Source organism: Carettochelys insculpta, chromosome 3, assembly GCF_033958435.1.
Source record: "Carettochelys insculpta isolate YL-2023 chromosome 3, ASM3395843v1, whole genome shotgun sequence".
NCBI lineage: Eukaryota > Metazoa > Chordata > Testudines > Carettochelyidae > Carettochelys > Carettochelys insculpta.
Genome location: NC_134139.1, coordinates 151546547 through 151574208, shown reverse-complemented (window position 1 = coordinate 151574208; position 27662 = coordinate 151546547). Strand labels below are relative to the sequence as shown.

Genomic DNA, 27662 nt, shown 5'->3' with positions numbered 1-27662 from the left:
AACAACCTCCTGCACTTCCTTTGACCTTGTCTTCTTCCCTGTTATATTTCCTTTTTAATTGCTGGAGTTTTAAGTCTTTACATTGTAGTCTTTGGCACACGTCTGCTGAGCAAATTGTTGGAGCCTACTGCTGATTGTGACACTCAACGATACAATTACATGGGCATGAAAAACGACAGTACCTTTTGCACAATTCACACTTGCTCAGGTTCCCATCTTCGTTGAGAGACGATGCCTAATTCTTAATGGGGAGGACACACTTTAAAAGTTCTATGGGTGCATGTGATCACTCTACACATCACCTCTATTCATTGTTACCAAGTTATTCCTAGCCATTTTCTTAAATAACATTATTGTCCTTTACAGATGTGTTCTACAGGCTCTTATGTAAGAGATATTTCTAGTGTTTCTTTGTGAATGAGTATTTACTAGAAAAGTTTTTGCACTCTATGTATCTGACCTGTAGCTTTTCTTCCACATGCTTCTCTTACACATGGTGTTTGTTCATTGTTTTTAGATCACACTGACAACCATTGGCTATGGAGACAAAACTCCTCTAACTTGGCTTGGGAGGCTGCTTTCTGCTGGATTTGCTCTACTTGGCATTTCTTTCTTTGCACTACCTGCTGTGAGTATTCTTTGCACAAGTAAATAATAATAGAAATTCAATAACTCCTATGGTTGACATGATGTGAGAAGTTGCAGGAAGTTTTCAGCATAAAGGATCATTGTTGGAATATGTAAAGCTCCTTTACTAATGTTCAGACTTTTCTGGAGTGCCTTTTCATAGAGCAAGGGAATCTGATCATGCAGTTGGATATCTGTGTAAAGCCCCTTTTCCCATGGTGTTAGCCTGAAGCACTGTGTTGTTATGACTCCACTGCTTCTAAAACTGTACAATTACTCGCTTGTGAGCTAGTACCTCAGGTATGGCCATCTATTACCTAGCCACAGAGCTTAAGTAGTACATTATCCAGTATAAAAAAAAAGTATAAGCCCATACAGTCAGATATGAAGCAGAATTCTTTATTGGTTTAATTGATCCACTGTCAAAACTCATGGGAGGATAGGGCCCAAATGAAGGTGTCATTGCAAAGACTTATCATTGTATTTGTATGGGGTTTTGGTGTGAGCACAAATGGAAAAGATCTTTTTTTCTGGGATTTACTCCTGCTGCATTTTGAAAGATAGACTCATAGACTGGCAGAGCATTTCTCTCAGGGCTTTGAAATTATGGAGCAGATATTTTCTTCTGGATTTATAGCTGTTGGAAAAATTAGGACTTTGTGAGTGGGTGGCCTACAATGACCACATCAGATCTATCTGTCGACTATAGCAGAATGCATAAATCAGGCAGAAGCTGTAAACCATATTGTACACACAGGCTCCAAAGCTTTTGTAGCCATTGTGTCCAAAGCTTCTAATGGGCTCCTTTTTCCCCCTAACTTGTTCTATTTTCCTTAACCTGAAGCAAGCAAAAAGAAAACAATAAACTATAAATAAGCTTTTACTTTGCTCATTTGCCTTTGAATCTATCATAAAGGGGAGCCAGCATTTCACATACAGCTTTTGGCTTTGAGGCTGCCCCCATTTTTTGTAAAGAACTTCTGTAACCCCAGAGGCACTGAGACCACTGACAAGGGAGAGTGAAGTCTCTGCTCTACAGCCTTTGCTGAGAGGCAGCTGGCTTTTAGCTCCTGTGGCAGAGCACAGGGCTTTAACCCCTACGGTTGTAGGTTCAATCCATCCTGAGTCTTACACTTGAATTTCAAGCCTCCAGAGCTTCCCACCCTCTTTCCCCTCCAGCATGCTACCAGCTACTTTTTTGTTTTGTTTTCTTTTTGTTTTTCTCTTTGCAGGGTGACATGAGTCATAGTTATTTAGAGTGGGGAAATTCAAGCTCAGATGTATTAATGTTTTCCTATTAACCCATATGGCCCATCATTTGTCCATGCATTGACCCACGGTAGGTGCTTGGAGCTAGTCTCATTCAATTGAAGAGGTGCCTCACCTTGCCTGGCTGACCACCACGTTGTGATAGACTCATAGACTTTAAGGTCAGAAGGGACCATTATAATTATCTAGTCCAGTGGTTCTCAAACTGTGGCTATGTCTACACTACAGGGTCGAACTTCTGGGGTTCGATTTTACCCATCTGGGGTTTGAAATCAACCTATCAGGGTTCAGTATCAACCACTGTATTCCTCTCCCATTGACCTTCTTCAATGAGGACGGCCAGGTAAGTCAATTGCTGATATGTTGATTCTAGGTATGCAGTTGCTGTAGCTAGAATTACATATCTGCAGTCGACTTTCTTTCCTTAGAGAGCCTGTGTGTGGGACAACAAAGTGTGTCATGACTCTGTCACCAGGACTGGTGTTCTACTTGCTGGAGCCCAGAGCTGAAGCTGGAGCTGGTGCTGAAGCTGGAGCCCAAAGGTTATGAGCCTCCTGACAGGGGCTAAAGCATGTGGGCTTTGGCTTTGCTCTTCCACCCACCCCAGGTGATGGAGCTCAGGCTTTGGCCTCCACAAATGAAGAGGCAGGGCTTAGATGGGCTCAGACTTCGGTCCCGGGATCATGTGGTAATTGTTGTTGTCAGAATGGGGTCACAGTGCAATGAAGCTGAGAACTATTGATTTAGTCTGACCTTCTGCATGTCGCAGGCCACATGACTCCCACCCTCTCCTGTAATAGACCCACCCCCAACCTCCGACTGAGTTACTGATGTCTTCAACTCCTCCCTGCTGGCCCCCACACAAAGCAGCCAGGGAAGGGGAGCCTCCCACAGCAGCCCCAGCACCAGGCTACCACAGGCAGGGGAGAGGGGTCCCTCCTCACTGTCCCCAGCACAGAGCTGCCTTGACAAAGTGGCCAGCTCAGCAGGACCAGCTCCTAGGCAGGAGGACCCCAGGGCTCTGTGCGCTGCCTCTGTCATGCAGTTGAGAGCACCATGTGCTGTGTCCTGCAGGGAGTCATGCTCCACCCCCAGGATGCCTGCTGTCCATTTCTGGGGCTCGGCTCGGTGCCCTAGGACAGCAGGTACCAGGTAGCCAGCGTTAGCACCTTGGACCAGGAGTTGCTCACCTAAGCCAAAACCCTAAATCACTGCCCCATCCTGAGCATCTCCCGCCCACTGCCAACCTGGAGCCACCTCCTGCACCTCAAACCTCTCCACACTGGTATCACCCCAAAGCCCCCTCCAGCCCCCACTCTGTATCTCCTCATGCACCCCAGCTCTGATCCTGTCCCCAAAAATGGAGCTCCCCTCCTGCACTTCAAACCCCTCATCCCACCCAAGTCTGCACCCTAGCCAGAGTCCTTGCACCCCAACCCTCTGTCTCAGCCCTGAACCCCTCACCCTGTGATGCACAACCCCAGACAGAGCCCTCACATTTGTGTGCACCAAACCTGTGCCCCACCTCCCACACTCAGAAACTCTTTTCCTCACACCTGCCACATGAATTTTGTTATGTGCACCACCTTGGAGGTGATGTATTGCATGTCACCTCCACTTTGGCACACGTGACCACATTCATTCCCCTCAAGAGTGGGAAATATTAGCAGGTTCGCTGGTCGTAAAGTTGTCGGGAGGGTTGCCATATTTCTCCTCTCACTTTTGCACTGTGGCTGGTGGCTGTGCTGCCTCCAGACATGGCCATCTGACAAGCTGCAGCAGGTGGCCAGGAGCCACAGTCTGGAGGCAGAGCCACTGCTGCAGCTACCACTCAGCCAGCTCTCAGCCAGCAGCTACCACTCTCTGGTCAACCAGCTCTGAAGACAGTAGCACAGAAGTAAGGGGGGCATGGTATATATGGTATTGCCATGCTTACTTGTGTGCTGCTGCTCCTAAGGCGCTGCCTTCAGATCTGGGTGCCCAGCCAACAGCTGCCACAAGAGACTAGAAACTTACTTTTTCTTTATGATTGAAGGCTGAACTCATCACAGCCACCTGACTCCATGAGCTTTAAGGAAGACAATAAATTATGTTGAAACTCATTACAAAATTATGAGAGTTGGCAACGCTGTAAACTCATATAATGAACACTTATACATTAATTAATATTAATTAAACTGAAAAGCTTGCTGTATACAAACTATTTTTGAATTTTCTAATTTCAAAAATAACAACATAGGGTTGTGACTCTTTGGCCTTGTCTACACATGCTCCTGCCTTTCGGAAGGGGCATGTTAATGAGACACTTTGGAACAGGTAAATGAGGAGCCAACATGTATATTCAGTGCCTCGTTAGCATAATGGTGGCCAGCTGCCCTTCAAAAGTGCTGCTTTCGAAACACAGACTGAATGTATAGTTGTGGCTGCTTTGAAGTGTGATGCTTATTTTGAAGTGCTTGCGTCTAAACAACCAGTCTGTGTTTCAAAAGGAGCACTTTCAAAGCACAACTGGCCACCATTATGCTAACGAGGTGCTGAATATGAATGCCAGCACCTCATTAACCTGTTCCAAAGTGCCTCGTTAATGTGTCCCTTCCAAAAGGGAGGGGCATGTGTAGACACAGCCTTAGTGAAGCAGATACATCATTGGCTGCCTACACAAACACCTTGTTTGGAGAATCAGTAGCACACAAGAGCCTATAGCAAAGAATGGTTTAGATGAGCATCCACTCAGTGACAAGTCTGTAAATGTTCTTTCTTATGTATGGATTCTCACATCTTACTATGCATGGATACTATCTGTTGTTAAAACTCGTTCTGTGGCAAATATAGTTATTAGAAATAATGAGACAAAACAATGCCCATTTTGAATGGCAGTGCTTTATTTTTTGGCATCCTCACCAGTTCACCACTGATGTACTTAAACTAGTTTTTACAATGGCTTCCCTAATGATAAAAACTGTTGTGTTGTATTTTACTCTAGGGCATTCTTGGCTCAGGGTTTGCATTAAAAGTACAAGAACAGCATCGTCAGAAACATTTTGAGAAAAGGAGGAATCCAGCGGCCAGTTTAATTCAGGTAACTATCAAAGCAATGAGAGGATAAAATAGAGTTCTAAGTGCTCGTTAGATAAATTTTACCTCTTGTATTATGCAAAGTTCTGCAAAAATATTGTTTAAGTGCCACAAGTTGAACATTTTGTTAAGATGAACTGTGTTAAGTGAGCACCATATGCTTGTATAACATTATATTCAGCTTTTCAGGGCCTTGTTCATGCATTGTTGAATTTCAGATTAATATCCATGCCAAAATGGTTGTGTAAGGATGCAAATGATGTGCATGTATGTATGACATTTGATTATATAAATTACTTGGAAAAACAGATTTGATCACTAAAGGGCAAGATTAAGAGCTTGCACAGCACTCTTGTCCACATTCAATTACTTTACTACTGGGCTCACAGTACTCACGAGAGTAATATATTCCTTTAGAATGTAGTTTCCTGTCCAGAGAATTGCTTTCAATACCACTCCATCTGATAGCTAGAAAATACAGATTTGAATTCAACATACTTGTAAATGATCTGGAAAAAAGGATAAACAGTAAGGTGGCAAAATTTGCAGATGACACAAAACTCCTCCAAATAGTTAAGTCCCAACAGACTGTGAAGAGCTACAAAAGGATCTTAATAAATGGGGTGATTGGGCAACAAAATGGCAAATAAAATTCAATGTTGATAAATGCAAAGTAATCCACTTTGGAAAATATAATCCCAACTATACATATAAAATGATGGGGTCTGACTTAGCTGTTACCACTCAAGAAAGAGATCTTTGAATCATTGTGGGTAGTTCTCCGAAGACATGCACTCAGTGTGCAGCGGCAGTCAAAAAAGCTAACAAAATGTTGGGAATCATTAAGAGAGGAATAACTAACAAGACAGAAAATGTCTTATTACCTTTATATAAATCCATGATACATCCACATCTGGAATACTGTGTACAGTTGTGGTCACCGCATCTCAAAAAAGATATATTGGAATTGGAAGAGGTTCAGAAAAAGGCAACAAAAATGATTAAGGGTATGGTCTCTCTGCCATATGAGGAGAGATTAATAAGACTGGGACTTTTTAGCTTGGAAGAAAGAAGATTAATGGGGGATAGGGTAGAGGTATATAAAATCATGACTGGTGTGCAGAAAATAAATAAGGAATTGTTATTTACTCCTTCTCACAACACAAGAACTAGGGATCAGCAAATGAAATTAATGGGCATCAGGTTTAAAGCAAACAATAGGAAATATTTTTTCACACAGTGCACAGTTAACCTGTGGAACTCCTTGCTGGAGAACGTTGTGAAGACCAAGACTATCTTAGAGTTATAAAAGACTAGATAAATTCATGGGGGATAGGTCCATCAATGGTTATTAGACAGGATGAGCACGGAGGATGTTCCTAGCCTCTGTTTGCAAAAGTCTGGAAATGGGCGACAGGGACTTGATCACTTGATGGTTACCTGTTCTGTTCATTCTCTCTGGGACACCTGGCATTGGCCACTGTCAGAAGGCAGGGTATTGGGTCTGATGGACATATGGTCTGACCCAGTACATCTGTTCTTATGTTCTTGAAAGATGAGCATCTTTTCACCTGCTGTACTGAGGTGATGGTGCAGATCAATGTTTTAAAAGAGACAAAAGCAAATGAAAATGTTAATTTGTTCATTTAAACTGTAATTTTGTACAATTTAACTTTCTGTAATGGTGGAATTCAGCTTGCTGATACCCTGATATTGCAAGTCTGTCATTCTAAACAAAGGAAAAAAAGAATGAAATCAGTTTCCTACTGAACTTTATTGTATTTGAGGTACTGGACTGAAATGCAAATATCACCTTCATTTGCTTGTTTTGGAAACCAACTCATTTAAAAGTATGCCATATATTATCTCTTTTCATACTGGTGTGGCAAGTTAAAACACAGAACCTGAGCCATTCATATAGTATTGTTTCACTAAACTTATGAAAATAACAAAGGTATCTTTGGAATGTTTGGGCAGCTAATAAATAAGTAATTGATTTAGCATGATTGGGCACTTCTTCATTCTTTTTGGACCTACTGGAGTGTTTGTCATCCTACAAGCTATATACATTCTGATTTCATTCTTAGATGGAATTGTAAGTTTGGTTGATGAGGGATCAGTAAGGCATTTGATGTAGTACCAATGTGTCAGGTTCAATAAGTTTATCTGTGCAATTAGGTGCTACCCCAGGAGGCTACTATTATAAGCCTTGCTTCCTTACTTGCTTCTGTGCCCTGATTCCTGCCCTTGGCTTTGCTTCCTGGCTAGGTGTGACTTCTGCTTCTGCTCCCTGATCCTTGCCCTTGGCTTTACCTCCTAGCTCTGATATCTGGTTTCTGACTTAGCTTTGTCTCCTTCTGAATTCTGGTTCCTGACATTGGCCAAGCCTCACGCCACTGACTCCCAGTTCTTGACTTAGCCTCCACTCTTGGTGCTGATCCCTGGTTCCTTGCCTTCCATCGATCCCCCCGACTCTGATTCCTGATGTCTGACTCTGGCTCTAGCCACTAGGATATCCATCCATGACCTAGCCCTGGTTAATTATTTGGAACAAACTATCAAGAGAAGGGTGGAGTCTTTATGTGTTCAGAGCAAGACTAAATGCCTTTCTGAAAGATACTTTGGCCAAACACAAGCTATTGGGCTCAGCATAGGTGGCTGGATGAAATTTAATGGCTTGACTTATAAAGCAATTCAGACTAGATAATTTAATGGTCCCTTCTGGTCTTTAACTCTGTGAAGCTCTGAATAATTTTGGTGATAGATATTAAAATAAAGTATTCAAAAACTGTGTATTTTCTCACACTCAGCAGCAATAACAATCCATATTTGCACTTGAATAGCTGCAAACCTTTTAGATTCCAGAGCCCTGATTTCTCAAATGTCAGAGCATTGGAATTAACAGAGCAGTAAAATATTCAGATCCTCCACTGTCACGCCCCAATGTATTAAATTACCCATATGTTGGTGAGATTCTAAGCTAAGGTAAATTTGTGTTTCTACAATCTCCACTGATGTTAGTGGAGACCTGGCCTGTATCAGTATGGCATGACAGTGCATATTGGAAATGACGGACCAGTATCCAGGTGACCTCTTAACCTAACGGGCTAGACTATCAGCTTGTGTAAATTGGTGAAGCCAGTGTTGCTAGTACACCACTTTACACCAGCAGATGATCTGCCTCACCATTTTTGTCCCAACAGAAACAGCAGAGTTGCAAATACTTTCAGTACTGTGTATTTTCTTACCACACTCCAAATTATTTGTTTCATAGCTTTAAATACTCAGAAATGCCTGAATCAAGGAGCATGTTCTTGCTGTCATCTAATTTTTGTGGTTGGTTTTCACTTTCATTTGCAAATTGTGTGATGACTAAGAGTATATTTTAGTCAGGAGTATTTTTAGTAAAAGTCATGGAAAGGTCAAGGGCAGCAAACAAAAATGTACAGCCTGTGACCTGTCCCTGACTTGTACTACGTATTCCTGACTAAATCTGAGGGAGGGGGAGTGGCCCATAGGTGTTCGAGGGAGGGTGCCATGGCTGGTGCTGAGGAGAGCAGGTGACAGCAGCCCAGGACCCTCACTTGTGCTGGGAGGCGGGGGGTTGGCAGGGCTGACAAGCTCTCTACCTGGCTCTGTGTGGGTTCCACAAGAGGTGACATCCCTGTGCACCTAGACAGGCATGGCCAGGAGATTCAAATGCTGCCTCTGCCCCATGTGCCACCTCCATTGCTCCCACTGGCTGGGAACTGCTGCCAATGGGAGCAGTGAGGGTGGTGCCTGCAGGTGGAGGCAGTGCACATAGCTGCCTGATAATACTTCCTTCTAGGAGCTGAGGGACGGCCTTTTCACTCTTTCTGGGGCACTCCCTGAGGTAAATGCCACCAAGAGCCTCACCCCTTCCAGATCACCCCAGATCCCAGACCTGAGCCAACTCACACATCTAAACTCTTGCATCTCTGGGCAGGGATGGAGACACAATGGTCTGAGACTGCCCAGCTGCAGCTGGTGCAGCTGACCCAGCTGGCCCAGGGGCTGCCCAAGCTGCTCAGGTGGCCCCTAGTCCAGCCACACCAGCTGCTGCAGAAGTCTCAGAAATCCTGGAAAGTCACAGAATCTGTGACTTCTGTGACAAACTCGCAGCCTTAATTATGACTAGAGCTGAGTGTATATTTTTCAGTGAAGAGTCAAACAGAACTGTTTGCACAGTTGAACTGAATTGGGCAAATAGTTTCAGCCAAAAGAAATATTTCAAAAATTGGAAGATGTCTACATGGTTCATTTTGAAGTTGTCAAAACAAAACTTTTGACTTTTAATTTTGAAACCAGTTTTCATTTCTGAATTTAACTGTTTGTTTTTGAAAAAAATTAAAAAGTAATAGAACACCCAAAACAAATCACCCTTTTGCCCCATAAATTAGCAAGGTGAATACAACTTTTTTTTCAGCTAGAAAAACTGAAACACCTACATGATTTTTTTTGAACCTGAAACAATTTTTCTCTGATTTTTTTCCAGTTTGTCCCCCTCCAAAAAATACCAAAAAAATTGCTCGGTTCTAATTATGACACCCTTCTTACTTCAGTTTGCAACTTTGTGTAAGATTCTTCTTTGTGATTTTTACAGATAAATCACTGGACTGCTTTACATTCATGTTCTGTTTACTGTTTGCATTATGATATTCACCCACAAGTTATTACCCGTATTTTAACATGTTGTGATTATCAATTTTTGTTAGATTTTATTGGAATCAATGTTTATTTAGAGAGCCTAACAGGTAATGTTTTTGGTTTGAGCAAAGTCCAGACTTTCCATAATCAATATGGTGGCATTTTCATTTCACATATTGTTGGTTCCTTTGTGCTTTTCTATTGTTTCCTCATACCAGGCTGCTTGGCGGTTTTATTCCACTGATCCCAGCCGAACAAACCTGACTGCCACCTGGCGATATTATGAAAGTATTCTTCCACCCCTCAGGCATGTATCAGTGCTATGAATGATAAAAAAAAGCCATGACTTGTATTGGTTTACTAATCTGCTTTTCAATTTTTGTTTCATCCCCTGCTCCCTCTTGCCTTGTTTTTCTTTTTATCATATATCCTGCACGTAGTGTGTATGGCGTAGTTATGCGGCTGATGAGAAATCGGTTTCCATTGCTACCTGGAAGCCTCATTTGAAGGCCTTGCATACCTGCAGCCCTACAAAGTAGGTACAAATATGGCAGCTGGTGCTGTTCTTGATGTCTGTTCAAGCTTATAGAAAATTAGTATTTCTGTTTGGTTTGTCTCGTTCTCTCTCTCTTTCTCTCTCTCTCTCTCTCTCTCTCATTCTCTTCATTAAAGTCTCAACTAACAAATCTGAGCAGTATTACAGAGGCTCCAAATATAGTGGGGATAAATAGAATTAATTTCCATTTAACTATGATATATTACTATGCTAAAATACGGTATTAGGAGAATTTTTTCACAAATTCTCATCTGTGGCAGTTAATATTTTACTTGTATCCATGCACAGTACCTGCTATGTTTTAGCTGGAATCACTACATGCATTAATAATCGCAGCCTCTGTTTCAAAGTCACACTAATTCATCCTACTTACTGTAATAAAGACATATTAATATTTATAGGACTCGGACCTATTGGTTTCCACAGAAGGCGTTTTCTTTCATAGCTCAGTGAGTGGTGCTTGCTTGCTAACTGATGAACAAAGAACTACACCTCGATCTCCACTGGTGTAAATCAGGTTAGCTCCACTTAAGTCAGTAGAGCTGTGCTGCATCAGCTTTGGATCAGGCCCATAAAATTTTTTACACCAGCAGCAGATTCACTTGGACGTCATGTAATCATTTGTTCAATACAAACACCGCCTATTTTGCTAGTTACATTGCTTTATGCACAAACAACATTTCCTTGAGCAGAAGTTCGAATTTCACTTGTTGTCCTCATTAATCCTTTGAAATCAGCATGTTCATTTTACCTCTGTAGGGGAGCAGAGGCAATATAACTATTGCAGAGACTGCTCTTTTTCTCACAGGCAGTATTCTCCATTGCACTAAGAGGCTTTAGAAAGATCTCTGCTTCCAAAGTGACAAAGAAATTTGACATTCTGCCTCACTGGGAATGTAGCTTTTAGTCATAAATTCAGCTACACTAGGAGTTTGGATAGGGAATATTACCTCCTTGGATATACACACATAATCAATAGAATAAAACCATGTCCCTCTAAGGTCAATAGAGAGTATGTTGATGTCACAGCCTGAATGAAAATTCTCAGTACTTCAGCAGAAGTTCACTTGTTAAGAGGAATGATCTAAGATTATTCAGTAGTTCTGAAAAAAATAAACCAAGTCAGTATAACTACCCCAAATGTAGGACATATGCCTTGGAATAGGGGTTACTGTGTACAGCTTTGAAAGAAATGGCAGCCCTGCATGAAAGGTGCAGTAAACGTCCTACATTATTATTCTTATGATGACCAGTGCAAGAGACCAGCTGTTCATCTCAAACCTGTGTGAAGAACACCTACACAACACTAAAGAGAAGATTATGTGCCAAATAAACTTAGCCAAAAAGAGTTGGCTGAGTACAGAAAGCTGATCTGTGAATTTCAGAGTTCAGAAGACCTGAGCCATAAGTGATCCATTACCACAAGTATTCATCCTGAATGCTTCAAACTAAAAGTAGCTTTCAGATTAAAATAAAGCAGCAGAAATGTAGCACTTTAAAAACTAACAAAATGATTTACTCAGTAATGAGCTTTCATGGGACAAACCCCCTTCATCAGATCAAAGTGGGTCTGTCCCACAAAGCTCATCTCCGAATAAATAATTTTGTTCGTCTTTAAAGTGCTACATTTCTGCTGCTTTGTTTTGTCGGCGTACAGAGTAGCATGGCTACCCCTCTGTGACTTTTCAGATTAAAAGTTATCACGGAGTTCTGAAATACTGATTTTAATACATGTGAAATGTTGTTTGAGACAAATAGATATTCAGTCAAAACAAAAAAGCAGTAACGTAGCACTTTAAAGACTAACAAAATAATTTATTAGGTGAGCTTTCGTGGGACAGACCCACTTCTTCAGACCATAGCCAGACCAGAACAGACTCAATATTTAAGGCACAGAGAACCAAAAACGGTAATCAAGACTGACAAATCAGAAAAAAAATGATCAAGGTGAGCAAATCAGAGAGCAGAGGGGCGGGGTGGAGAGAGAAGAATTAGATTAAGCCAAGTATGCAAAAGAGTCATTGTGGGGGCTCTTTCGCATACTTGGCTTAATCTAATTTTTGACTCCCCGCCCCCCATTCTCTGATTTGCTCACCTTGACCATTTTTTTTCTGATTTGTCAACCTTGATTACTGTTTTTGGTTCTCTATGCCTTAAATATTGAGTCTGTTCTGGTCTGGCTATGCTCTGAAGAAGTGGGTCTGTCCCACAAAAGGTCACCTAATAAATTATTTTGTTAGTCTTTAAAGTGCTACTTGACTGCATTTTTGTTTTGATAGTATATAGATTAGCACAGCTTTCTCTCTGTTACTAATAGATATTCAGGTACAGGACTACCTTTGTGTAAATTAATTAATAAAGAGCTATAGAAATAAGCTCTAACCTGTCTTAAATAGTCTAGAATAGGGTTAAAGCCCAAGAAAAATAAAGCATAATAGCTGTGATTTTAAATACATTGCTGTGATATCCCAGTCCTAATTACATCAAACATGTTTCATTACTGCAGATAATTTTATCAAATGTACAGTCTACGCTTTCTGTTATATATGTGTCACCAATGCATTTTGCCTAAGTAAGTGCTTTGCCAACTCAGTCTGCAGTGGTATGTATTAAGCACGTTATGCATGTATTGAGGTTACTGAGAAGTTTATTTTCAGAAAGGAAGTTCTGAACGTTGCTTGAATGTTTTGTGCTTGCACTATAACCTGTGTGTTTCAAATTAATTTAATTAACACATCCATTTACAATGTAGCATTTCTCTAACTCCATTTGTAACGGTATATTAACAATTACTAACAAATTTGTTTTTTCTCTCCATACTCTGACACCTGAAGGAAAGAACAAGGGGAAGCTTCTAGCAGGTTTGTGGTTTTTCTATTTGTTATATATTTTTAAATCTCCAGACTTTATAATGGAGTGTCTTTTGTACAGTTCATTCAAAATAGGTTGGTAGCTAACACAGAGCTGTAATACTTGGAAAATAATCTCTGTAAACATTTCTTGCTGTTATCTGAAATCTGATTGTTATTTGGAGATGGTGAGATAAGCAGAAATTTGCCTTCTTGTCCTTGTTTTCCCATGGCAAAAGCTATAGGACTACTGCCACAGAGTGTGCCCCTTTTCTGAGGGGAGATCCCAGCTTTAGTGGTTTCAGAACAATGACTTAGGCATTCTCTCCAGTTCAGGGTCTGTGGGCCAAATTCTGCCAAAAGGTAGTCACAACTCTCGTTGATTTTGGTGGAGGTTGTAGCTTCCTCTTTGAATCTGCCTTCTAATTTCAGAGAATCCATCATCATTCTAGCACAAAAGGTGGATCTTCTCTGGCTCAGTTATCAGTCAGCTGAACACACAGCAGACACAACCTGTAACTACTGGTCTCCCCGTACTGACAGCTCAGATCCAAAGAGCAGAGACAGAAAGCGGTCAGATGGCTGGAAGAATAACTGCGCCACCCCACAAACTAGAAAGGGGGCAGGGGTTTGGGCGTCAGTTCTCCAGCACGAAAATAGTTGAGGAAGGTGTGGGGGTGACACCCAAAAACATTTTTTAAAAAGAAATAAAATATAGCCCAGAGCCAAACCAGCCCCCAAGTGCACATGGGACTTGTTACAATCCTGTAGCATTTATGGGCTGTGGAGCCACATTGAGGAGTTTGGACGTCTCAACAGCTGGGGTGAAAGTAAGATAATTTTTGTACAGGTAATGTCTTGTTCCATCTCCCCCCTGAGAGTGGGCTCAGGTCTGCGACTTGGGTGGGGATATTGTGGTACAACAGTACCTGTAAAAAAATTAAGTATGGGATGCCGTGCAGAGGGCTGGGGGTGGGTGGAGGTCAGGATAGGGAGCTTGGGGCATATAGGCAGGGAGTGCAGCCACCGTGCTGCCCAGTCACCAGATCCCCAATTCTAGTCTGTCCACTGGATCTCCAGTGCTGGCTGGGTACAGTGCCCATGCTGCTCGGCTGCCCAAACACCGGGGCTGGGGCCTGGCTGCTCTGTGGCCATGTTGCCCATGGTGTATGGACACAAGCAGTTTTTGTCGCTACAGAAGCTTCATTATTCTGATTCTTCTCTTGACGGGCATGTAATTCCTATTAACATTACATACATACCTCATGATGTTACTAGCTCCATTCTAAAATATCCATTACATGCACTTAACTTCGTCTGTGTTTCATACATAACCAGTTTTAGACTGTTGTCAACATGTCTTTTCATACGTAAATAATACCCCATTGAGCCCACTAGCAATTCACTCTTTTTGTTAATTGAACTGAACTGTATAGCACACAATCAAAACTATGCAAGCCCTGTTCAGATGTCATTTTTCTTTTAGCCACAATGTTCAAAAACTGATTTCAAATTTAATAAAAATATATTTGTAGGTGTGGTCAGTCATTACTTATCCCCTTGTATTATTTCCTCAAAAAGGATGATTTAGACAAAAGAGGAGGGAATTATGTCCACCTTTATACACACAGTTCTCTTTAAAGTAAATAGTACTTACACATATAAATCTCTGAACATCAAGATGATAGTATATCCCATGATAAAGGTAATGGTTCCCATTCTTAAAATAGCCTGGGGGGTGCAATGCTTCAATGCTTTTTCATTGATTTAGTACTAATGGAAGATGTGTGGCCATATGCTCTAAAAATCTCTACCAAAATTTTCTTAATGCTGCATATTAAATAGGCATCAAAATGCACTTTTTTCATACCATTAACAGACTGTGCAACGACTTCTACACAATAGCATGCTAACATTGAGTTTCCTAATGAAAAAGAAACACAGGTGAAAAGTTTTAAAGATTATCAATCATTTTTAATTAATAACTGATATCTTGTACTTTACTATAAACCCCACTGACCACTCAGTGTCTTTTTAAGTGAGGTGTTGTGTTATCATCACTGGCTGTTAATAGTTCTTATATAACTGTATGTTTACGTCAGTTAAAATATATATAAGGAATGTTGTCTTTTGCTTTAAATATTTAAATGCAATGTGTTGCAATGCACTTTCTTTGCTATCTTTTAGTTTTTAACTTCTTTTTATTATGATGCTGAGTGACTTGCATGTGATGCTGTGTGAACTAAATAAATGATGTCATTCTTTATATTAAAATGTGTGTGTAACTGCAGTACATTTGATTGCTTTGTGAAGATGCTCTTTCTTAATTCTGTTTTAATAAAACAAACAAGAAAATGTTTATGAGCTTATCTGAAAGTTATTATAATTTCTTCTCTATAAAAATTAATTTGGACATGTTACAGTATTTTTCCTTAGCTCCTATTTGAACATAGAACCTTTCAATTTGGAGGATAAAATTGAGCCTTTGAGCTGTGCATGAACATTAATTTTGCCAAGGAAATGTACAACAGATTGTATTTAGTATTTCTAAATATTATATGTGCTATTTTTTTCTGTTTTATAATATTAGATTAACTTTTTCTAGTATTTTCTTTGCAATAGGATAGATTATTGTGTAAATCAGTGCTAGATGTCTGCAAGCCATTTTAAATCTGAATTCCTATACACTGCATTATGTATAGATGTTTATAAAATGATTAATTAACTGAGTGAAATGTCTCCCTGCAGCACAAGGTCATTGCAGAGCATTTAATTTATGCCCCATATTCAGATCTTACTGGAGCTTCGAGTTTTGCATAGGCCTTGTGCTGATTCTCTCTTCAAGGGAATAAATTGCACCCAAGTAGTGTCTATTTTTATCATCCTTTTAAATAGATATATACCAAACAGTTGGCTGGATCTTGCATTTATTACTCTTAGCAATATTCTCTATTACAGTCCATGGGAGTTATGCCTGTATAGGAGTTCAAGAAAAGGCCTATTACTACTACCACCACTCTGGTGGTTCTTTTAAATACATTATATTTTGGAATCTCTATGTACCGTATCAGATTTGTATCTCAGAGCAGATATAAAATTATATCATTACCTTGTTTATTATCTGTGCCTTCACCGCTGTGAAAAGAAAATAATTGTCAGTGGCCTGGAACTTGTCCTGGCTTATATGGAAAAACCTTACTCCTTTCCTAGTACTGGAATGCTTAGTAATACAATCCTCTATTTCCCCTCACTCCTAGTAAGCTTTGTAGTAATAAACAGAAGCTCTTCAGGATGTACAGCTCTCGGAAACATAGGTATCCAGCATCCTGTCTATTCACATGATACTTGAGAATGCCACTAACATAAGGTGCATGATTAGTTTACTTCCTCTCCTTAGTGCTTTACAATTTCTTACTTCTCCTAGGGTCCTTTCTTGATTTTGTAAGTGCTTGTAATTTTCCCTGTTGCTTGTTGCCTGCAGTGCTGTATTAATACAATGGCAATAAAGTGTTGTACATTATAGTATAGTGTGTCAGCACCTCAAAATTCATGCAATCAAGCAACTGCAGTGTGCAGCACGCATTGGCTTTTCTAAGCCTGGGTATCTACTTCTGCCTGAGACTTGAACTTGGGAATGCTTGAGCCTATGAAGAGCTAAAACAATTCTTGGATAGTTGCATATCTATATTTTCCTAAATCCAAGAGGATTACTGCAACAGTAGAAGTTGTGTTTCCAAATCAAATGAATGTTAATTAGTGGAGACCACTAAGGTATACTAGGCTATGTCAATAACTTAGACTTATGGTTGCTACTCAGAAAAATTCCCTTGGAGGCAGTGCCTGAACTGGTTCTCTTTTTACAGCATAGAGATCTTCATGCTAAAGCAATGGTTCACTTGAGCTGGACTCTGTTGACTTCTTTATTTCATACCAAACATGATAATTCCTAGTTTGTGGATGTCGAGATCCACTATTCTGTGCCAAAAACTTGTGGCATAAATTTTTGTAAAGTTTTTATTAATTATTTCAAAAAGTCATTAGAATCCCAGCCTGAAGCTGTGAGCAAAATTATAGGTTCTATTTGTCCAGAGACTATTTAGAAACAAATGAACTCTTTTTTTCAAAACCACACACAAAAAACTTCAATGGTAGTCTCTTAAAATTCCATTCATACATTGAAATCTAAACCAAAATTATTTCCTTGCAATTCTTGCCTATGCTTATAGACAATACAAGGCATAACATGACCATTTTTGAATCCATACATCTAGCATGAGGCTGGTGAATTATCAGATATCGGGGTGTGTAGCTGAGGTTGATTTCAAAAGTCACATGCACCCAGTTTGAGTAACCCTAAAGTCCTAATGTAAATTGGTCCAGTAGAGAATATTGCTCATTACTCCTTCAGTGGAGCCACAGTGACCCCTACTGTCTGCCACCAGCTGTTCCTTCAGAAGAGAAGGACAGAAAACAAAGAATTTGGGAAAAAAGATAAAAAGGAGTACAAATCCCTCTGTAAGAGAGTTTGTGCATCTGTTGAACATCTGACTGGGAGAATGAGTAGGTGAGATGTCTTAACTATGGCCCTACCAAATTTATGGTCCATTTTGGTCCATTTCACAGTCATAGAATTTTTTAAAAAAATCATACATTTCATGGTTTCAGATATTTAAGTTTGAAATTTCACAGTGTTGTAACTGTCGGGGTCCTGATTCCACAGCAGATTGTGTGTGTGGGTTGCCAAGTTATTGTAGAGAGATAGTAGTATTACCACCCTTAATTCACCATTGCCTGCTGGTGTTAGCACTATCTTCAGAGCTGGGTGGCCAGAGAGCAGCAGCTGCTGGTCATGAGCCATGCTGTGAAGGCAACATCTGCATGAGTAATGCTGAATTAAGGATGGCATGGTATGGTATGGCCACTCTTACTTCTCTTCCATTGCTGCAGAGTTCGGCCCTCAACCAGCAGCGCAGATGTAAGGGTGTAGTGTGGCATTGCCGCACTTACGTCTGCACTGCTGCTGCCAGGTGCCACCTTCAGAGCTGGGCACATACCCACTAGTTGCCACCCTCTGGCCACCCCACTGAGAAGGCAGCACAGAAGAGAGGGTGACAATATCATGACTCTGCTCCCAGTAACTTTGTGATTTCCATCTTGCCCCCTTTTAGGTCAGGATCCCTGTTTTGAGAAACACTGATCTTGTCTCCTTGAAATCTGTGTAGCATAGGATAAAAGTATACAAAAGACCAGATTTCATGAGACAGACCAATTTTCACAGTCCATGATGCGTTTTTCCGGGCTGTGACTTTGGTAGGCTCCTCATTATAGTGCCTTCAGGGTAGAAAAGTTGAAGAATTCTTTTTTCCCGGAGGTTCCAGTTATAACTGAACCTCACTTTTAAGACAGGCCTACAGTACTGCTCAAATTGATCAAATTTACACTGCTCCTGGGTGTGAAACAGCCCCCCCTTCTGCCAACTTACACTTCTCACCAACATGGAGTAATTATGGCTGATGGGAGAGCGCTCTCCCATCAGCATAGCGTGTCTTCACCAGACATGCTACAGTGGCACAGTTTCATCAGTGCAGCTGTGCCAATGTAGCCCAATATTGTAGCTCTCCAAGACTTTAAAACTCCAGCACCATAGCTATAAAAATATACAGAATCCTGCAACAGACAGGAGAAGAACACAGCAGGTCAAAGATTACCATTTTTTATTCAACAAATAGAAAGGAATAAAAGATTGAAGAGATAAACTATAAGTAACAAAGAATATAGATGTTCCCCCCCCAAAAAAATTGTTATAGGGTAAGGGACGGTGGAGTTCATTTAGGTTCTGAACACCTGGGCCCTGATTCAATAGACTGTGCTGCTTCAGGAAACCACTTTACCATCTACATCCCTGAATTACCAACTTGAAGATTTTGCCATCTAGGTCAGCATTCAGGTTGGAGCTGCAAGAACCCTTGCAGGGAGGCTAGGAGGGCTTTGAAGCACTAATCCCAGAACCTGGCAGTTCACAGTAGTGTATGATCATATGCCACAGTCTACACGATCGATTTTCATGATGTCATTTTTGTATCTAATGGATATCAACAGGATGGCTTTCATTTAAGAAACTACATCCATGATATCTTTTTAAAAGATGGGAGAAAAGAGATTCGTATTAGTACAAATGAGTTGCATTAACAGAAGTAATATGTACTGGTCATCTAATTTTTTTTTTGCTTGCAGTAACTGAGGTAATAAAAGAAAAAGTATAGTCCTTATCAATCCTTGTGATGGCCACTTTATCCGTTTTCCAATCATGTTAATTAGTGTAGAATGAAAAGATGTGTCCAGAAAGCTTTTGCTTTATGGTATTTATCTAGAAAAATAATTACTTGATTTGATGCCTCTGGCTAGAGCAAATACAGTCTTTGGGAAGTTCCTCTATAAAGATTATGCCTATAATAAGAAATACATTTGCATTATGTAATTCATGCACACTACTGTGAATACATTGTAGTGTAGCTGTTAAATGACTGCCTCCTAGATTACAGTCTTATGACAGATGATAAACAGAAGTTAATAAGATTTGAACTGAGCTTTGAACTGCAATTGTTACTGTACAACAACCCTTAGAACTTGCTTTTCTTTCAGTTTATAGGTTCTGAGGGTCTTTTGTATTCAATACACTACAGGAGTTAGTGTTCCAGGTGTGATTAATATTTTGCAATGCAATGGAAAGAGACGATATTTCCCATTATCATCCCATGTTTGTTTCAACAATTGCTTACTTTGGGCAGAGGGAGAAAGGGATTAGATTAAGAAATTACAGACACAGGTATTCTTTAAAGGCTATAACATGCCATGTTAGTCTAATGAAGACCTTTCTACTGATGTGACGTTTTATGGCATTCTTGAAACTGACCTCATTATAAACTGCTCAGCATGTGCTTTGCTTGCTGCTCTACTGCCTCTCAGCCAGTCTCAGCTGTGTAAGACGTAGCGTGCTGCATGGGCAAAGATTGTTTGGTAATATGACATTTTAATAACCTCAGAAGCTCATGTGATTCCCTTTCATGTAGTTACATGTGAGAGCACTGTCTTTTCAGAATATAGCTCACTAAGCAGGTAGGCACGAAACAGTATGTTTTTCTTTTCAGGTGCAGAATACGTTTCAGTTGAAAACACTTCTTTTTAGTTTCCTACAGAAAAATACAGGGTCTATAAGGGAAGCAGAACCGGCTGCATCTCAGTTTACTGAGCAGCCGCAGCAGCAAGCAGATAGTCTTTGCTGTGAGCCCCCCAAAATGGTTTATTGCCACTGGAGCACCGTGTCCCCACTGCTAGTGCCAATATAGTCGCATGAGGCTCTCCCATGGATGGTCTGTCATGTATTCACAGTCTCTGCCCCAGCCTTTTATTGCTCTCTGGGGAGTACCTCTTTAATGTAGAGGACTCAGAGGCAGATTACTCTTTTATGCCACCCTAGGTCAGAACCAACTGGGGGCCCCTCCTGACCCCATCCACCTGCAGGCCCATCTCCCTCTCCCCTCCGTGTCCCAGAGCTCCCATGCTCCTATTGAATAGGATCAGTGTGCAAGAAAGCCTTCCCCTATAGAGGTGATTGAACTTAATTATTTTGATATAACACATCTCCATGCCTCCAAACTGCATATACAGTTTCAAAGTGGATTTCTCCATTCAGTTTCCCAACTGTTTGCCATATATAAAGGAGTGACAATGAATAATTCAAATAAATAAATCAATAGAGTGACATGAAAACAGGCCAGGTAGTCAACTAATGTATATTATGTAGCATATACAAACATGAACAAAATTGGATGTGCAATCTGTAAATTCAGGGCTCCCAAAATCCTATGCAGGGGTAAGTAGAAGGGGAAAGCCACAGGTTCACAAAGAAAAGCATTCTTTCTGTAGGTCTTCCAATGTACAGGTCACCTTAGATTAAGCAGTCACAATCACTGGCTTGGCCGGGCTATCTCAGATGTCTAATCCCAAAGTATCATCTGCTAGTGGCTGTTGCAGCTGATCAGATCCCAACTCAAAAACAGGAAATTGCTTTATTAAGCAAACAGTATAATATCACATTTTTGTGAATCAGCCACCACATCAATAACATTTCTTGGGGAGGGGGATGTTTGTTTTGGTTTTTGTCTTTTTCTAATGAAGGCTGCGGCAAAGAATTTTAAATTTATGTGATCATTAATAATCTGTATTTAATGCTGGGAAAATGTCATGCCTTGAAAATGCATGAACAGAATAGTAACATTAATCTTGCTCGTTTGAAAAACAAAAACTACATAGCATGCAGAAACAAAAGAACGATTTGTCTTGTTTATCTGTAGAGATTATCAGAAATGCACTGAGCTGGGCTTTCTTACATGGAAATATATTTGTAATCACCTAAAATTTAAGTCCCATCCTTAAAAGTATGACTGTAAGGTTAAATCATTATTACTGGATTACATTTTGTCGGACTAACAATGCATGAAGGCTACACTTACACCAGTGAGTTTTGCTGATGAAATGGCAGTTTTGTCCGGAAAACTGGTGGAATGTCCACACACAAAATGTGTTTTGTTGACAGTTTGTTAACAAAACTCAGCACTTTCACTGGCGGTGTTCTGCCTCAAAGCCATGAGGCGTAATGCTGCTCTCAACAGATTCTGTTGACAAAAATGGTATGTGGATGCACTGAGGGGACCTCCTCTTGACAGACAGGGCATCCACAGCAATGAGCAGCCTTGTCTGCTTTGCTTCCGCGTGCCTGTTTTGTCAAGAGAGCAGCCAGACAGTCCAGCTGCTCTGTCGACTCAGCAGCGCACTCTCCTGATTGGCTTTTGTGTGTGGCTGCACTTTGTCAACAGAAGTTTTGTCGGGAAATCTCTTCCAACAGTGACTTCTGTTGACAGAGCGCTGTAATGTAACCCGAGTCTATGTTTATAGCTTTTCATCTTTCCTGTGAGGTGTGTAATCAGTGATAGTGACTCTACAGAATTATACTTATTTCAAATGATTGTTATCCCAATGAATGAATATATTCCATGAAAGTTTGAAACACTAGTTAAGAATCTACATTGTCTTACATTATTTTCGTTGCTGGAAATAAATACCTATATGTCTATTGCATGACAAAGGACACTGGAATGAATTAAATATGAAATAATATACATTTCTCTCTGACAGCCAGAAGTTAAGTTTTAAAGAGCGGGTACGGATGGCTAGCCCAAGAGGACAGAGTATTAAGAACAGGCAGGCATCAGTTGGAGATCGACGGTCGCCAGGTACTGATGTTACTGCAGAGAGCAGCCCCACCAAAGTGCAAAAGAGCTGGAGCTTCAATGACCGAACCCGTTTCAGACCTTCACTGCGTCTGAAAAGTTCTCAGCCAAAACCAGTGGCAGATGGTGAGATATTTTTCATGTGTATTTTCCAATATACCTTATCCCCAGTTTCCCCTTTAACACAAACCAGCCAGACCTCCCCGACCATACATTCTCCACAGTTCTAGGAAAGTTAACTGCAGAGACTCGAGTTTCGAGAAGGGGTTACTAGAAGACAGGCTGCCTGACTGGGATAGAGTTCAAGGTGTAGTGCTTTTTCAGTGGTGTGTCAGTGCTAGTGGTGATGTCTGCGTCTCTGGGCTGAGAAGGGAGTTGTACCATTAGATGCTGTAACTTTTCATTTCCTTATCTTTATGGTTTTGTCTTAGGCAAATTATGGGTAAAATAATCTTAACAGACAATGGATAAACAAGATTGCAGTTTTGTGTGAGGACATTGTGAACTGTCAGAATTTTCCACAGAATGGAGATTCCAAGTTTTGTCCACTTCTGTTATTGGCTATGCCTCTCCCCTCGTCTTTCAACTAGCTAAGCACTTTCATGAAGATCCTGTTTTGGATATTTTTTAACTACTGAAACCCTCACTTCATCAAAGATCTTCCGCCATGATGTCACATCAGCATGGATCCAGTGACCCCTCTGGTCAGGGAGAGCCAAGGATTGGACCAGATGCAATTCATGGCTTGGGTGAACTGAGACAGTAAAGAAGCCTAGTGACAGCTACTAATGGGGAGAGGAGGGCAAGGCAACCTGAGTCTGTCCAAGTTCAACATGAAATCTAGTTAATTTAAAAAAGCAAGTTAAATGTAGTTTTGGAGAGAACAGTTGCCTCACTGTTCCCCTGCAAGGGTTGGGTTTCCCATTTTCCTATTTTATAAAGCTTTGGCTTCCCCCTGAAAGGCTCACATGTAAACAATAGGGAAATATAAGGGAACCAGCAAAGCTGACTGTGCACATAGTGCTGTGAACTGCAGAAACAAAAACCAGTTGACCAAAACAGAGATATGTCTCTTATCTAGTTTCATGATGTGTTCGTGTATATAACTTCTAATAATTGTGGATAATAAAAAATGAGACAAGACTCTTAGCTATCTACATCCCTTTAAGAGCACAACAGAGAATTCAAATACACTGTAAACCACAACTGCTCAACCAACCCCTTCAAGAAAAGCATCCATAAATAATCAGTGTTAGCAACATTCTGTTGAGGGCTGTAAAAGAAAAAAAGAAAGCCAAGCAGGCTGGGGCTCACTTGGACCATCAGAAGATCAGCAATCCAGAGCCTTGGGGAGTCCTCAGATACGCAGATCTTGAGACTCTCCTCTTGGGGGTTGAGCACTCCCTGCTGGTCTCACCAGCTCTGACAGAACAAAGGACCAGGAAGTAGTCTGTAAAATACAAGACTTTAAGTGGAAATTTCTTCACAGCTTAAAAAAAGCAATACCATGAATTGCACCTAGACATAAACTGATAATCAGTTGAGTTTGCTGAGCACAGGTGTAATATTCCTTTTAATTTTTACTGTTTATTTTATACTCCTATCTGTCATTCTCTAGCTACATCACAGTTAGGGATTTATTTCCTTTTTACCAGTTCCCTATCTTCACCAACTAAACTTTGCAAACAGCCATATATTTTTCCCCAGACATACTCTTGAAGCATCATAAAAAATAAGTAGGCCCTTCCCATGCAATCTTTGTTTTAGGAAAAAGATGCCATGAATTGCATCCTCAGCAATGTCTACTGATAAAAAATGAAATATAATTTATAATTCTTCACAGTTACACTTAAATACTTTCCAGTCCCTCAGAGTAACTGCAGACTGTATGGACGTTTCCAGCTGCACATCCATCTTTATGTACAGCAGCCAATAGAGATGTCCTTTTCTGCATCAGAAGGAGCAGCAGCTTTAAGTGAGTCCAGTTCTTTAGTGAAGTTTCCACTGTAAGAGTCTGTCCAGAAATTTCTAGGATCAGCGTCATCAAACTCATCTCCCACTTGCTTACTAACAACACCTCACACAGTATGTTCTGCAGCCTCATTTTTATCCCTTAGGTATGCACTGCCAACCCTGATAGGTTTTAAATTTTTCCTGACTTGCTATGGATTCCACAGTTGCTAAATGCTGTCTCCAGGTGGATGTTCAATAGAAAGAGTCTATAAACTGCATGTTTAGCTTAGAGTATTTTGACTTCTTACTAAGCAGAACTACAGAATGATATTTGTTGCAGTAGTGTTTTCTTACCACCCAGATATCAGGTCACTGTCTCAGTTTCCTTCATTAAGATATCTCCCACTGGCTAAATGTCCAGGCATTTTTGAGACTTTGGCCCTCCAACGAAAGCAAAAGCCCTCCTTTTCATAGAATCATAGAATGCTAGGACTGGAATGGACCTTGAGAGGTCATTGAGTCTAGCCCACTGCCCTCATGGCAGGACCAAGTACTGTCTAGACCATCCCTGATACACGTTTATCTAACCCATTCTTAAATATCTCCAGAGATGGAGATTCCACAACCTCATGAGGCAATTTATTCCGGCATTTGACCACCTTGACAGTTAGGAGCTTTTTCCTAATGTCCAACCTAAACCTCCCTTGCTGCAGTTTAAGCCCGTTGCCTCTTGACCTATCCTCAGAGGCCAAGAAGAACAAGTTTTTTCCCTCCTCCTTATGACACCCTTTTAGATACCTGAAACCTGAAAAAATACCTGAAAAAATCTGGGATAAACAATTGTTCATACACAAAACACCACACATATCTGACCCTCCTTGAACCGTGCCTTTAGTATAGGAGCTCAGCAGTCCATTTCCTGTAACAGGCATCCTCTCTTTTGATGCAGGTCTGGTACAAATGAGTCACTGACCTCCCATGCTACGGAGTTTCTTCATCCTTCCAGAACTAAACAACTCAATAGTCATTTGCCCATAGTATACCTTGTTCTTCCACCTCTAACACCGGAGAGTGACAATGGTTTCTTACCACCTCTTCTTGCAGCACCAGACTGGGGTCCCTAACTAACGGCAAGTGCTAGCAGATCTCCAGTCCACTTCACTACTGCAGTGCCCCAGGACTTTCCTTCATTTGCCTTCCCACCTGTCTAAATCTTTATCCCTTTAGTGCAGGACTCACAAACAGTCTCTGACTCCACTGAAAATCTTATTCTGCACAGGAAGAAGAGTTTCTTTTCTCTGCTGCCTCATTAGGCCTTGAATAACTTCCCCTTCCTTGCATTTTCTGTCTCTTCACAAACAGTTTCCACAGACATTCTTAATGGAATGCCAAGAGTGAGTCTACACTGTGGGAACAGGTCAATCCAATCTACGCAATACAAGTTACATTAGTAGTGGAGCTCAAATCAACATAGCTTAGATCTACTTACGTCAGGGTCCACACAACATGGGGTCAACAGAAAAACCCTCTTGCTGACTCCTCTTATTCTTCTCATTGTGGTGGAGTACCAGAATTGGTGGGAGAGCAATCAGTGGTTGATTTAGCATGTCTACACTAGACACAATAAATTGACCCACATTGGACAAATCACCATGCCCCATCCATCTGGCCTGTAGGGAAGACACATTCCAAGTCTTTCTGCACCTCTGGTTTCTTTTCTTCTTGAGGAACAAGATTTATTCCCCTTTTCCCCATCCAAATCACCATTTCTCCTCTTCTGAGTGAAATTAGGAATAGGCTCTAGCCTTTCATAAAGGGCTGACACACCCTGTTACATTGTCTTCTACCTTTTCATGATTTCAAGCCTTTGCAGGAGATATTATCATTCTCTGTAACATAAAGACTTTGTATAATTAAATGAATGAAACATGAAAGTGTTCAACAGTTCAGAAATTACAGACATATTTCATTTGATTAATTTAAAAGACCTCTCCAAGGAAATAGTTGATTTCTGTTCTTATCTCTAAGCTTAATGGCAGAAAGTTATAAACTCACATGAACTCTCTGCCTTTCCATTCCCTTGAGAGTACTCATATTGAATCTCAGGGTAAATACGTTATAAAAATCATGGGAAGAATGCAAATGTATACTTCATCCCCCGTACACTTAGTTATTACCATTTAATTTATGTGTTATAAATTTTTCTTTCAGTAATGCACACATCTTGCCCTCATCTAGGGTTCATTTGATCTGGGGCAGGTCTTCAGTTCAGTTATTTTTAAGCCCTCATTAATAAGCAATAACTGGTTAAAAGTTAAGGTGTTTGTCTGTAACCCTCTTACTGGATTTGTGTGATCTAATAAACAAATCTTGTGATAAAAAGATGTAGTGCTGTTAGCAATATATTAATTGATAATAGCAGGGTAATTTTTCTGCAATTTTTTAAACTGATAAAATAGCTCCTCTCACGTGTATATTGTTTTCACTGTAATTAATTAGTGAGATCTTATAAAAAGAGCCCTACCAAATTCACAGTCCATGGTGGTTTATTCCCTGGTCGTAGGATTTTTAAAATGTTAAATTTAATTATTTCTGAAATTTCATGGTGTTGTAATTGTAGTGTCCTGACCCAAGAAAGCGTTGCAGGTGGGTTGCTACCCTTACTTCTTCACAGCTGCCTGTAGCATCACTGCCTTCAGAACTGGGAACCTGAGGAGATGTGGCTGCTGGCCAGAAATACAGCTCTGAAGTCAAAACTACTGTTAGCAGAATGCCAAAGTAAGGATCACACAATATAGTATAGCCATCCTTATTCCTCTGATGCTGCCTGCAGAGCTAGGCCCTTTAGTCAGCAGCCACCACTCTCTGGCCACCCAGCTCAGAGACAGCAGTCATCTTCTTCTTGGCAGTCACTTGATAACAAGTAGGATATCTTCACATCACCCTCCTATTTATGAATCCATTGATGGCTGATCAGTCCAATTCTGGAGCTGAAGATCTTATCACAGAAGGGGCAGGTGTTGGTAGCCATAGGAGGGGCACAGGGCAATTTTTGACACTCTTCTCTTCTGCCTCTCCTTGTCTGCACTGCAGTGGGACCTCTCAAATTGTGCTATCCCTTCACAGATTAATCGTTCTCCACTGGGGACGGTCTTGGGCAAGGCTCTCTGAAGAGTCAACCCTCAAGCTGCGCTTTTTCATGTATGCCTCAGCATGTTTTTATGTTGCTTCTGCTGGGCCCCAATGCACCTCTGTCCTGCCTCCAACCTGGACAACAGAATCTGGTTCGAGAGGTGCTGCTCAGACATCCAGACAATGTAACCAGTGCAATGAAATTGTTGATGAATGATAATGGTTTCAATGCTAGTTATGTTC

At 40.8% G+C, this 27662-nt stretch overlaps 1 protein-coding gene across 1 annotated transcript in view; it reads left to right on the top strand.

The window, feature by feature from the left end:
* Window positions 1–27662, top strand: part of KCNQ5 (potassium voltage-gated channel subfamily Q member 5) — a 459915-nt gene that overhangs the window by 402307 nt on the left and 29946 nt on the right. The window contains exons 6-9 of the mRNA XM_074988875.1: window positions 518–628; window positions 4880–4975; window positions 10080–10174; window positions 22240–22460. Of these exons, the coding sequence (XP_074844976.1) occupies window positions 518–628; window positions 4880–4975; window positions 10080–10174; window positions 22240–22460 (523 nt within the window). The remainder of the gene's footprint in view (window positions 1–517; window positions 629–4879; window positions 4976–10079; window positions 10175–22239; window positions 22461–27662) is intronic.